This window comes from Aspergillus terreus, genomic scaffold (assembly GCF_000149615.1).
Source record: "Aspergillus terreus NIH2624 scaffold_14 genomic scaffold, whole genome shotgun sequence".
Classification (NCBI taxonomy): Eukaryota; Fungi; Ascomycota; class Eurotiomycetes; order Eurotiales; family Aspergillaceae; genus Aspergillus; species Aspergillus terreus.
In genome coordinates, this window is record NT_165937.1 from 601,366 (window position 1) to 615,344 (window position 13,979).

General features: G+C 52.9%; 2 protein-coding genes across 2 annotated transcripts; one reads left to right on the forward strand and one right to left on the reverse strand.

The window, feature by feature from the left end:
• Positions 1 to 475: 475 nt before the first annotated feature.
• ATEG_09224 (histone acetyltransferase TRA1) lies at positions 476 to 11,997 on the forward strand (the record flags this gene model as incomplete). The annotated part of the gene is made up of 5 exons (XM_001217845.1): positions 476 to 527; positions 639 to 796; positions 873 to 11,561; positions 11,631 to 11,764; positions 11,949 to 11,997. The coding sequence occupies 5 exons, from the start codon at positions 476 to 478 to the stop codon at positions 11,995 to 11,997; spliced, it is 11,082 nt and encodes a 3,693-aa protein (XP_001217846.1).
• Positions 11,998 to 12,611: 614 nt separating this feature from the next.
• On the reverse strand, positions 12,612 to 13,562 carry ATEG_09225 (Saf4/Yju2 family protein; the record flags this gene model as incomplete). The annotated part of the gene is made up of 3 exons (XM_001217846.1): positions 12,612 to 13,320; positions 13,370 to 13,474; positions 13,540 to 13,562. The coding sequence occupies 3 exons, from the start codon at positions 13,560 to 13,562 to the stop codon at positions 12,612 to 12,614; spliced, it is 837 nt and encodes a 278-aa protein (XP_001217847.1).
• Between the last annotated feature and the right edge of the window lie 417 nt (positions 13,563 to 13,979).

Below are 13,979 nucleotides of genomic sequence, written 5' to 3' on the forward strand. Positions count from 1 at the left end.
ATCCGCGCAAAGCGCGCGACTGCCGGATTGGATAATCAATGACCCGGAATTCCCAAATTGGGCTTAGTGTCCCGTTCGGGGTCTCTGCGATGCCCGCGTTCTGCCCTGCTGCTCTGCTCGGGTCCCTTTGCAGGCGTGATTTTGCGCGCATTCACTTCTTCAGTCGATATATCCTCCCCCTCCTCCCAATTTCTCTCTTTCGCCCTCCTCTCTTCACGGATGACTTACTCGCCTTCTTTTACCCCTCTTGACTTTTTTCCTATTCCCACGCGAGGGTTCAATGAAATAACGGCCGTACCCTAATCTGATGCAGCGAAGCGTCCTCTGTCGCCGGGCGAAGTGAGATAGTCTACATCGCTCTCCCGCATATGAATACCCTCTGCGAAGCCGATTGTGCTGGCTCTCGACTTCTAGCCGGCCTGGTGGCCTGGCAATAATTCTATAGTTCAACCATTCCAGCACCAGCTTCTCCATCATGGAGCGAAACATCGACATCTACGCCAGCAAGCTGGGCGACCCGAATATTGGTTAGCCACGTCCTCCTCTGTCATGTTCAATTCCCGCGACGGACGGATCGCATGTCATTCGAAGGTTATGTCCTCCGTGGAGCTGCCCTTGCTGATTGTCATCTCCTACAGATATCAAAATCCGCGCAAATGTCGCCGTCGAATTGCGAGATAATATCGAGCCGCTATGTTCGGGTGCAAGCTACCCCATCTTCCTCTCGAAGCTGTGGCCGGTGTTCAGGACCATCCTGAGAGGCGACCCGGTGTTCACAAATTTGTCCTTCGAGCAGGTGAGTTCTGCTGCGTCATCTACGCTCTCGGGCTTTTCGCGGTCTCGAGGAACGCTGACGCAGTCGCTGCATTCAGAAACTTCGCAATTGCATCCTCGAAACGCTACACCGGCTACCTATGGCTTCGCCTGATGTAGAACCATACGCCGCCGATATGGTCGATTTGCTGATGGATTTGGTCCGGGTCGAGAATGAGGAAAATGCAGTCCTCTGCATGAAGACAATCATGGATTTGGAGCGGAACCAGGCCAAGGCGACAGCGACGCGGGTGCAACCGTTTCTTGAACTCATTCAAGAAATGTTCCAGACGATGGAACAGGTCGTTCGCGACACTTTCGATACCCCCAACCAATCGACTCCATCCGGCATGCCTTCCACCCCGAGTGCTGTCGCCCAGAACTTCCAGTCGCCCCGTCCGAGCTCGCCTGCAACGTCCGTCCCCGAACTCGGCCCCGATCAGCAAGCGAACAACACTCTTCTCAAGGGTATGCAGTCCTTCAAGGTCCTGGCGGAATGTCCAATTATCGTTGTTTCGATCTTTCAGACACATCGAAATTCCGTCGCCGCGAACGTGAGGCTCTTCGTGCCCTTGATCAAGAGCATCTTGCTTCTGCAAGCCAAGCCCCAGGAGAAGGCCCACGCGGAGGCTGCGGCCCAGGGAACGATTTTCACGGGTGTCTGCAAGGACATGAAGAACAGGGCTGCCTTTGGCGAATTTATCACAGCCCAGGTGAAGACTATGAGCTTCCTGGCGTATCTGCTCCGCATGTATGCCCATCAGCTGCAGGATTTCCTTCCGACACTGCCCTCCGTTGTAGTTCGTCTTCTTCAAGATTGCCCTCGTGAGAAATCTAGCGCAAGGAAGGAGCTTCTGGTTGCGATTCGCCATATCATCAACTTCAACTACCGGAAGATCTTCCTCGAAAAGATCGACGAGCTTCTAGATGAACGGACCTTGATTGGTGACGGCCTTACCGTTTATGAAACCATGAGGCCTCTTGCCTACAGCATGCTTGCCGACCTGATCCACCATGTCCGGGACCATTTGACGCGCGACCAGATCCGACGGACTGTCGAGGTGTACACCAAGAACCTTCATGACGACTTCCCCGGCACTAGCTTCCAGACGATGAGCGCAAAGTTGCTTCTGAACATGGCTGAGAAGATCTCGAAGTTGGAGGATAAACGGGAGGCTCGTTATTTCCTGATTATGATCCTGGATGCCATTGGTGACAAATTTGCTTCCATGAACCACCAGTTCGACAATGCTGTGAAGGTGTCCAGAGCGTACAAAGAGAGTAAGAAGGATATCGAGCCCTCGCCCGAGAGATATCTTGCGGACAAGGACCATCCTCCTGACTGGGATGAGATTGATATCTTCTCTGCGTCGCCGATCAAGACGTCGAACCCGCGTGACCGCGGAGGCGACCCCGTCTCAGATAACATCTTCCTCTTCAAGAACCTGATCAACGGCCTGAAAAATATTTTTCACCAGCTGAAGAACTGCAATCCGGATCATATCCAAATCGACCCCAACAGCGTGCCCATCAATTGGTCTGAGGTCTCCTACGGTTACAATGCTGAGGAAGTCCGCGTGATCAAGAAGCTCTTCCACGAGGGTGCGAGGGTGTTCAAGTACTATGGCGTGGATCAGACTCCCCCTGAGGTGAACTACTCTTCTCCCTTCGACTTCCTGGCTAGCCAATATACTGCGCCAATGTCGAGGGAGGAGAAGGAATTGCTGGAAAGTTTTGGAACTGTGTTCCACTGCATTGATACTGCCACCTTCCACGAGGTCTTCCATTCCGAGATCCCCTACCTTCATGAGCTCATGTTCGAGCATGGCGCACTCCTCCACCTTCCCCAGTTCTTCCTCGCTAGCGAAGCTACCTCCCCCGCATTCTCTGGGATGGTGCTGCAGTATCTCATGGATCGAATCCACGAAGTTGGCACATCTGATATGACCAAGGCGAAGATCTTGCTGCGGATGTTCAAACTATCTTTCATGGCTGTCACCCTCTTCTCCGCCCAGAATGAGCAGGTCTTGTTCCCGCATGTGACGAAGATCGTTACGAAATGTATTGAGCTGTCAGTCACGGCCGAGCAGCCCATGAACTACTTCCTGCTTTTGCGGTCCCTTTTCCGCAGCATTGGTGGAGGTCGGTTCGAGCTCCTGTATAAGGAAATTCTGCCGCTACTTGAGATGCTCCTAGAGACCTTCAACAACTTGTTGGTTGCTGCCCGGAAGCCGCAGGAACGTGATCTGTATGTTGAGCTTACACTCACTGTTCCTGCGCGTCTCAGCCATCTCCTGCCACATCTGAGCTACCTTATGCGCCCAATTGTTGTGGCTTTACGCGCAGACTCGGAGCTTATCGGCCAGGGCCTGCGAACTCTGGAGCTTTGCGTGGATAACCTGACTGCGGACTACCTCGACCCGATCATGGCTCCCACCATGGACGAACTTATGACAGCCCTTTGGGACCAACTTCGGCCCCATCCCTACAACCACTTCCATGCTCATACGACGATGAGGATCCTCGGTAAACTGGGTGGGCGTAACAGAAAGTTCATCAACCATCCACCCGACCTCACGTTCGAACAATACGCCGATGATGCCCCAAGTTTTGACATTAAACTTATCGGTCCGAGCGAGAAGCGTCCTTTTCCCATCGGCGTTGGCATTGATCTGGCCATCGGGAAGTTGATGGAGGTCCCCAAGACAGCCACAGCTAAAGCAAACGATGCCTACTACAAGCAACAGGCTTTCCGTATGGTTTCTTCGCAATTGAAGCTTCACATAGGATACGAAAATCTGCCGGAAGACTTTGCGTCAATTGTTCGCCTGCATGCCAATGATCTCTTTGAGAACAAGACCTCGGGTGTGGCTGACATCTTCGAGAAATCCGAACGGATGAGCTCCATCCCAAAGAAGTTGTCACAGGAGAAGATGCTCAAGAAGTTGCTGAAAGCTTGCATTTTTGCCACCACTATTCCGGACCTATCCCAGGCGGCTACCAGCTTTGTCGCTGACGTTTGCAAGCATCTTACCATCGTCGAGGTCGGGCGGGCCCTAGCTCAGATAAGACACAGTCGCCAGCCCTTCGATGTTTATCATGGCGAAGGCCCTGTGTACCTTGACTCCAGGATTTTGGCCGATGCCATCGTTGAGTCTCTATCTTCTGACAATGTTGCCGTCCGTGAGGGAGCCCAGGCAGCCACGCAAGTTATCAAGGAAGCTGCTGCCGTCATATTCGGTTCTCCTGAGAGAGTTGGAAAGCTGCCGTTCTTCCAACACCTCGGCCGTGTCTTCTGCCACAGCTGTCATAGCGAGGAGTGGTTTACTAAGGCTGGTGGTAGCCTTGGAATCCATCTCTTCGCAACAGAACTGGATCTGGGAGATGCCTGGCTCTTTGACAAACACGTTGAATTCGTCAGGGCCTTGATGTACGTTATAAAGGACACACCACCCGATCTTCCCGCTAGCACGCGGATAAGGGCGCTGGACACCCTGGATCTGATCCTTCGGAGATGCTGCAAGAATGTCTCCAAGGATGATCTCCAGAATGAGAAGAGTCGCCTTTACTCTCTCTGCGGGTTCTTCGTCTACGAGCTGTCGCACATGAACAAATACGTCCGCGAAGCATCTCGTCGGAGTTTCTCGACTATCGCCGAGGTCCTTGAATGCCAAGTCCATGAACTCATCTTCCCCGTGAAGGAACGGTTATTGCAGTCGATTTTCAACAAGCCCTTGCGAGCCCTGCCCTTCCCAACGCAGATTGGTTTTATTGATGCGATCACCTTCTGCCTTAGTCTCCACAACAACATTGTTACCTTCAACGACTCACTCAATCGACTCATGCTGGAATCGCTTGCACTTGCTGATGCTGATGATGACTCGCTCGCATCAAAGCCACACGAATCCAAGAATGCAGAAATGATTGTGAATCTCCGTGTTGCATGCCTTCGTCTTTTGTCCATGGCTATGAGCTTCCCTGAGTTTGCGAATACCCCGCAGAATACCAGTCGTGCTCGCATTATCTCCGTTTTCTTTAAGTCCCTCTACTCGCGTGTACCTGAGGTTATCGAGGCGGCGAACGCAGGTCTGAGAGATGTCCTGACGCAAACCAACAAGCTACCCAAGGACTTGTTACAGAATGGACTCCGTCCTATCCTCATGAACCTACAAGATCCCAAGCGCTTAACCGTCCCCGGTCTTGCTGGGCTTGCTCGTTTGCTGACTTTACTCACGAACTATTTCAAAGTTGAGATCGGCGCCCGCCTGTTGGAGCACATGAAGGTCATTGCGGATGACTCGGTCCTGCAAAAGGTGTCGTTCGGCATTGTTGAACAGAGCCCGCCAATTAAGATCGTTGCTGCTATCTTCAACATCTTCCATCTCCTTCCTCCAGCCGCTACCTCCTTTATGGAGCACCTCGTCAACAGGGTGTTGGATCTCGAAGAAAAGCTCCGTCGGACGTCTATCAGCCCGTTCAGAAAGCCCTTGGTCAAGTACCTCAACCGCTACCCGAAGGAAAGTCTGGCATTTTTTACAGCCCGTTTCAAGGAGGAGCGCTTCGGCCGATTCTTCGGCCAGATTTTGGCAGATCCTGAAAGCGAGGCCCTGCGCAGTGCGGTGGTCGCCGACACTGACGGGTTTGTGTCCGCTGCCTTTGGACAAGAGTCAACCGACGGTACTAATACCGCTGCCATCAACGGTATCTATGTCGCGCACGCCATCTGTTCGTATCCGTTGACTAAAAACTGGCTCGTGTCTCACGCGGATTTGAAATCAAAGCTCTTGCACGCGGGCCGCGATCTTCAGAGGAAGCTTCACAATGATCAGTTGCCGGCAAACGAGCGGTTACGGGTTGAGCAAGGGGAGGACCAACTGATGGATATATTCTCTATTTATTTGTCGGAGTCGGTTCACGATCTCGATTTTCTTTTCGAAGTCGTCGATGGCTTGTCGGCTGATGAGCTGAAGCGTACGCTTGCTTTCCCCAAGTTCATCTACCGTCATATCATTACCAACGAGTCCATCGACTACCGCCGTTCGGTCATCATGCGATGTCTGGATCTCTATGGTCAGCGTTCGTGTTCGCAGAAGATGAAAACTTATGCCTTCCGTCATCTTGTCAACCCCATATTTGCCATGGATGTGCAGACGACCTGGAACAGTCCTCCGAACGGTCCCAAGCTCATGGACAAGAGCATGTCTGAGTTCATCCAGAGCCGCCTGTGGAAGCCTCAGTTGTCCGACCTGAGTGAGGAGTCGAGCCAGGCCGGCGTTGACCATTCGCGTATGGAACTTCTCCAGCTGTCGGCTTTATTGATCAAGTATCACCACCAGACCGTGCAGGATTCTCGGAAAGACATCATCAAGTTTGCCTGGAACTACATCCGTCTCGAAGACATCATCAACAAATATGGCGCTTACGTTCTCATCAGCTACTTCATCGCCCATTATGAGACGCCGTTTAAGATCGTCGTCCAAGTGTATGTCGCCTTGCTGAGGGCGCATCAAAATGAGGGCAAGGCCTTGGTCACCCAAGCTCTGGATGTCCTGGCTCCTGTACTCCCTACGAGAATCCTGTCGGCCAACACCAGCGCTCAGACGTCCGATACACGGTATCCATTGTGGGCCAAGTGGCCTCGGCGTATCCTGGCGGAAGAGACTGCGAACTTACAGCAAGTGATGAGCATCTTTCAGTTCCTTGTCCGACAGCCAGAGCTCTTTTATGAGTCGAGAGAGCATTTCATCCCCCTCATCGTGCCTTCGCTGATCAAGATTGCCTCCCCTGCTAACTCGTCGAACGAGAGCAAGAAACTTGCCCTGAACTTGATCAATCTAATATGGCAGTGGGAGGAGAAACGGGTGAAGAACAGCCAAACCCCTATAACGAATGGTACCCCCGAGTCGCCCAATGCGAAGAAGCGCAAGCTTGATGAATCGCGGGGCACTGCTTCTCCTTCCCCTGCACTTGGGCCGCCATCCGGGCGGGAGCGTTCCGAGTATATGGTGCCTCCTGACTTGAGGGCAACTTTGACGAAATATCTCATCTCATTCATTACGATTATCCCGGAGAGATTCCTGGTTCCCGCCTCCCGAATCCGCGAACTTCAATCGTCTAAGACCCACCCCCCTGTGGCCACGGGTGACCTAATCAAGAAGGCTGTGTACTTGTTGCGGAACCTCTTGTCCCCTGAATACTGGGGTGACCTAGATATTGAGCTGTACCAGAAGGTCACTGAGCCAATTCTCGCTGGAGAGAAGGCAGACAAGCCCGAGGAGAAGCACATCACTAGTATGGTGAATACTCTCCAGGTTATTCGCATTCTTCTTGCCGCCAAACCCGATGACTGGGTCACCGCTCGCCTCCCGCTTATTCAAAGACTATTCGAGAAGCCGTTGCGCTCGGATAGCCCAGAGATCCAGGATTCGCTCCATGGACTAGAGGACGAGATGGACATCTCACCCAAGCTCCCTCCTCCAGTCCGACGCGTGCTCAATGCTTTGCCTGATGATCAACCCGAAGAAGAGGATGCAATGGAGATTGAGAATTCGCCTTCGGAGTTTGTGACTTATCTTTCGGCCATTGCTACGGAGACATTATCGGCGAACAACTATGTTTCTAGCTTGAACATCCTCTGGACACTCTCCAAGAAGAAGCCGGCGGAGATGGATGCTCATATCCCGCAGGTAATGAAGGCTTTCTCCCAGAAGTTGGCGAAGGAGCATGTTGCTCCATCTACAAACGGCCAAGCCCCATTTACCCCCGGTGGCAAGCCGGCGGAGGCCGCTCCAGACCAACAAGAATACGAGGTTGGGGTTGATCTGATCTTCAAGACCATTGAGTTGATCTCCGTTCGCATGTCACATCTCGGAGAGCAGCGACGGCCGTTCCTGAGTGTGTTGGCGCAGCTGGTGGAGCGATCGCAGAATATCAAACTCTGCAGCAAAGTTCTGGGCATGGTTGAGACTTGGATCTTCAACTCTACTGAGTCTTGGCCTACACTAAAAGAAAAGACCGCTGTGCTTCACAAGATGCTGCTCTTTGAGTCTCGACCTGACCAGACGATGCTCAAGAAGTTCCTGGACCTGGTCATTCGCATCTATGAGGACTCAAAGATTACTCGCACTGAGTTGACAGTCAGACTTGAGCACGCTTTCTTGATCGGAACTCGAGCACAAGATGTCGAGATGCGCAACCGTTTCATGAATATTTTCGATCGCAGCTTGACCCGATTGGCTAGCTCTCGGCTTAGCTACGTGCTTACCTGTCAGAATTGGGATACTCTTGCCGACTCCTTCTGGCTAGCCCAAGCGTCCCACCTCATCCTGGGTTGTGTTGATATGAATGTCTCAGCACGGCTTCATCCGGATGACTACACTGTTTATCCGGTTTCCTTCCTCTTCGGCAATGCAGACAAGGATTCCAGAAAAGCGGATGTTATGGTAGACGCCCAGTTGGAAGCGTTCATATCTGATCGCAAGAGGTTCATATCAGAACTTGGCGATGTCAAAGCCCGTGATCTGATGGAGCCCCTCTGCCAGCTACAGCACACGGATCCGAAAGTTGCCTACTCCGTCTGGACTACTCTGTTCCCGATCTTCTGGTCCACGTTGTCCAGGGAGGACCGCATTGATCTGGAGAAGGGAATGGTTACACTGATCACTCGCGAATACCACCAGAGACAGCTGGACAAGAGACCAAATGTTGTACAGGCACTGCTCGAAGGTGTTGTGCGCGCGAAGCCCCGGTTCAAGATTCCCCCACATGTCATGAAATACCTCAGTCGCACTTACGACGCCTGGTACACTGCCGCTACATACCTGGAAGAATCGGCCATCAATCCTATCATCGATACCCCCACTGTCCGCGAGAGTAACCTTGATGCGTTGGTCGAAGTCTACGCTGGATTGCAGGAGGACGATTTCTTCTATGGTACTTGGCGACGCCGCTGCAAGTTTGTCGAGTCGAATGCTGCGCTGTCTTACGAACAACAGGGCATGTGGGATAAGTCTCAACAATTATATGAGAACGCCCAGATCAAGGCTCGCTCGGGTGCAATGCCGTTCTCTCAGGGTGAATATTATCTGTGGGAGGATCATTGGTTGATCTGCGCGCAGAAGCTGCAGCAGTGGGAGATTCTGAGTGATTTTGCCAAGCATGAGAACTTGAACGATCTTCTCCTGGAGGCTGCTTGGAGGAACATCGAGAGCTGGTCCAGTGAGACGAGCAGAGAGCAGTTGGAATCCCTCATCAAGTCTGTTTCCGACGCCCCCACGCCACGACGGACGTTCTTCCAAGGTTTTATGGCCCTCCTTAATTTCCACATGAAGAAAGAAAACATTCAAGAGTTCAACGGTGTTGTCGATGAATCAATCCAGCTTTCGTTACGGAAATGGTTACAATTGCCCAAGAGGATCACCAACGCCCATATCCCCATCTTACAGCACTTCCAGCTTCTTGTTGAACTGCACGATGCAAGCCATATATGCGCCAGCTTGTCGCAGACCAACGAACGCAACTTGGACACCAAATCTGCTGAGTTGAAGCTGCTTTTGGGTACTTGGCGCGACCGCCTGCCCAACCTTTGGGATGATATCAATGCCTGGCAAGACCTCGTGACTTGGCGTCAACATATCTTCCAGCTCATCAACGCGACATATCTCAACCTCCTGCCGCCGCAGACCAACAACGTGGCTAGCAACTCATACGCCTATCGTGGCTATCATGAAACCGCATGGATCATCAATCGGTTTGCCCACGTTGCGCGCAAGCATCAGATGCCGGAGGTCTGTATCAACCAACTGAGCCGCATCTACACCCTCCCGAACATTGAGATTCAGGAAGCTTTCCTGAAGCTCCGTGAACAAGCCAAGTGTCATTACCAGAACCCCAAGGAGCTGAACAGTGGGTTGGATGTCATCAACAATACGAACCTGAATTACTTCGGCGCGCAGCAGAAGGCCGAGTTCTACACGCTCAAGGGCATGTTCCTCGCTAAATTGAATCATGTCAATGAGGCCAATGAGGCGTTCGGCGTGGCCCTCTACTACGACTTGAGACTTGCAAAGGCCTGGTCGGAGTGGGGTCAATACAGTGACCAGCGGTTCAAGGCTGATCCTACGGATTACGAGTTGGCAAGCAACGCCGTCAGCTGTTACCTAGAAGCCGCTGGACTCTACAAGGACGCCAAGTCCCGTAAACTCCTGAGCCGCATCCTTTGGCTCCTAAGCTTGGATAACGAAGAAGGACGCGTTGCAGGGGCGTTCGAGAATTTCAAGGGTGACACCCCTGTGTGGTACTGGATCACTTTCATTCCGCAGCTCCTTACAAGCTTGTCACACCGCGAAGCCCGCCTTTGTAAGGCCGTGTTGGTGAAGATTGCGAAACTGTATCCTCAGGCGCTCTTCTTCCTGCTTCGTACTACCCGGGAGGATATGGCAAGTATTAAGAAGACGCATGATCAGAAGCAAGAACAGATCAAGAACAAGCTTCAACAGCAGCAACAGCAGCAACAGACTGCCTCGCCGCAGCCCAAGCCCTCTCCTGCAGCTGCTGGAGGCTCTCCTGCGCAGAATAGTGCGTCCACGCCCGTGCAAGGCCAAACCTCCCAACCGACGAGCCAGCCGCAGGCTCAGAACCAAGCCCAAGCTCAGCAAGGAGCTCCCCAGAACCAGAGTCCCCAGGTTAACAACCAGGGCCAGGCCCAGCCCAAGCCTGCTACGCCGAGCCAGGGCCAGACCCCCAACCAGGGACAACAACAGGGTACGCTACCGACGGCTGGACAGAACGGGACGCCGCAGCAGAACCAGGGAGCTGGAGGTGACACGAAGCCTGAGGTGCAGAAGAAACCATGGGATTATTCCGATGAGATCATGTCTGGTCTGAAGACTGCCTTCCCCTTGCTCGCGTTGTCGATGGAGACTATGGTGGACCAGATTCACAAGAATTTCAAGTGTCCTCCTGATGAGGATGCTTATCGACTCATCGTCGCTCTCCTGAATGATGGGTTATCTTATGTCTCACGCATGCCTGTTGCATACAAGAACGATTTCAGGCTGCCGTCAGCGACGGAGGGCAACATCACACGGTTTTCTGATACGATTCTTCCTGCTCATATCCGCAAGGCCTTTGAGGCCGACTTCATCAACCGCAGACCGTCGATGTACGAGTACATCCATAAACTGCGGCGCTGGCGTGATAAGTTTGAAGAGAAGCTGGATCGTCGTCCTCAATCGCAGTTCTTGGAGAGTTACTCGCCGCACCTCAGTGAGTTCCGTTTCCTCAAGTTTGACGAGGTCGAGGTACCTGGACAGTATCTCCTCCACAAGGACAAGAACCAGGATTTCGTGCGCATTGACCGGTTCTTGCCGGACATTGATCTGGTACGGGGTATCGGCGTCTGTCATCGTCGTTTGAAGATCCGTGGCCATGATGGCAGCATCCACCCGTTTGCTGTGCAGCATCCTGCGGCTCGCCACTGCCGTCGCGAAGAGCGCATTTTGCAGCTTTTCCGTATCTTCAATGGCATCTTGGCTAAGCGGAAGGAGAGCAGGCGACGCAACCTCTATTTCCATCTGCCGTTGATGATTCCGTTGGCCCCTCATATCCGTTTGGTCCGTGATGATACGTCGTACATGTCCATGCATGGCATCTATGAGGACTACTGTCGGAGGGTTGGCTTCAACAGAGATGATCCTCTTATCTTCACAATGGAGAAGTTGAAGGCTCTCGCGGAGACGAAACAGAACGTAAGTGATATTTTGTCAACTTCTTCTATAAACACTGCTAACTTTCCACAGCGTACTGCTGACCAACAGCTGGTACTTCGCACGGAGATCCTTACCGCTATCCAAGAGAAATGGGTCCCCAGTACCGTTGTCTTGGACTATTTCCAGAGGACATATCCGAACTTCTCGGACTTCTGGCTCTTCCGCCGACAGTTTGCCTACCAGTACGCCGCTATTGCGTTCATGACATACGTAATGCACATGGGCAGCCGGTATCCCAACAAGTTGATGATCTCCCGGACTACGGGTGATATCTGGGCCACTGAGCTGATTCCGACCATCAACCCGGCCAAGGCCTTCTTCTACAACCCTGAACAGGTCCCTTTCCGGTTCACGCCCAACATTCAGACGTTGTTGGGACCCATCGCCACGGAGGGCTTGTTCGCTTGTGCTATGATGGCGATTGCGCGCTGTCTGACCGAACCTCGTCACGAGCTTGAGCAGCAGCTCAGCATCTTCGTGCGGGATGAGATGATGTTCTGGGCCACTGCGCACCACCGTGGGCCGCTGCCAGTCCCACAGCTCCGCGACCTGGTATACAACAACAGTGATATCATTGTCAACCGGGCTGTCAGTCTGGCTAGTCCTCCTGAAGGCAACCTGCCTGCCAACCAAACTACTATCGATTTGATCTCGAAGGCTGTGAACCCGCAGCATCTGGCGTCCTGCGACGCGTTGTGGATGGCGTATCTCTGAGCTCTTATCGGTCCTTTCTATTTCTGTATTATTTGGTTTTATTGGTTTGTTACTTTGTTTCAACGGCGGGCTGCGGTTTCTGGAGCCGTACGGGAATTTACTAGCGTGGCGTTTGGGACAAAACTGATGGATAATCCATGGCTGCTTTGCGCGTGATGATTGTATCTTTTGTGCTTCTTGAATGGCTGTATCATAATTAATATGTGCTAGTCGAATTGAGTTTAAATAATCATGTCTTTCATAATGAATCGTAGGGTCCCAAACACGTCCCAAACGCCGGTACAAAAAGGCAGTATATAGTATGACAACCACGCTCTAAACCAAAGACGGCTTCACCTTCTTCTTGATGCCCAAGCTATTCACTGGCGGCTTCTTTGCCTTCTTAACCCGAGCGAACGATGGCGGCGGCGCAGGTGACTCCGTCTTGGACTCAGGCGTGGCACTCCCATTCGGTGAACCCTCCTCAACAACCAACCTCTTCACCCGCTCCCCTGACTCGGTCATAAAGGCCCTCCGCGCAGCCTCCTCATCCTCCTTCTCCTGCTGCAACCGTGCCTCATCCACCTGATCGCGCACGACAGCCAGCGCCGCCTCGTCCCCACGCGCCTCATTCCGCTCGATGCGCGCATTCCGCGTACGGATCTCATCCAGCGCATCCGCAATCGCCATCTCCCGCTTCGAGTCCAGCATCTTCTCCTCCAGCTCCTCCATCTTGTCGCGTTCCAGCCGCTCCTGCTCCTCATTTTCCTCACGCTCAAGCCGGTCCAGCGTCTCCTGCTCGGTTTCGTTGTACGTCTCGGCTTCGGGGTTGCGCCAGGGCTCGAAGTTGCGCTTGGCGCCCTTTTCGGCCCGGTAGTCCATGTTCTTGGGGTCCGTCTTGAAGGTGATTTCGCCCGAGCAGCGTGTGCATCGGATATAGAACCGGTAGATCGGGATCGAGAAGTACTTTTCTTCGGTGGTTTCTTTGCGCGCGTTGAACTTGCGGCCCTTGTAGATGTACTCGCCGCAGTGGGTGCATTTCATCCTGGGGCTGTTAGCTTGAATATCCATCATGGGTGTGGGGAACTACGTACGAGTAAGGCGCCATCAGCCGGACTGTTTGGAGTCGTGGGGCGGCATCCTTTGGTTTTTTCTGCCGGGTTATGGCTGACGGGTCGAAGTCCGGGGGGTAGTACTTGCTGTGAGGGGTTGGAGTTAGTTTGGGCTTATTTACGAGCTTGGATGGGGTCTGGGTTGGACATACGTGAGAACTTTGCGCTCAGACATGTTGGCTGCTGGGGAACAGTATTCTGGGTGGGTGTTGCTGGGGGTATCGCACGGGTGTTGTTTAGGACAGCTGTCCCAATAACAGCAGCCGTCGAAGTGGCGATATGGAAAAAGGAGGAGACGTTGAAAGCAGGATGAAGAGAGGCAGTTGAGGCGATATTGAAATGGCGATAAACGTCACGTGAGTTGGTGTTTCTGAGTAAGCAGCGCGCTTGAGTGGGCCCAAAGAGGAAATGGGCTCATGATTGTTTTGGTTGTCCTCCGCAAGAACCAACTGGTCTGCGACACTTCCACTCCTTCCAGACAGTCCCGAGTAGGACTGCTGCTCCCCGCCAACTGAAACAAGAGCCGTCTCCTTGGAGCGCTTTCCCACCGCCACCCGCTGCTTCTGTTTATCGCCGCGGGAACTGATCGCCC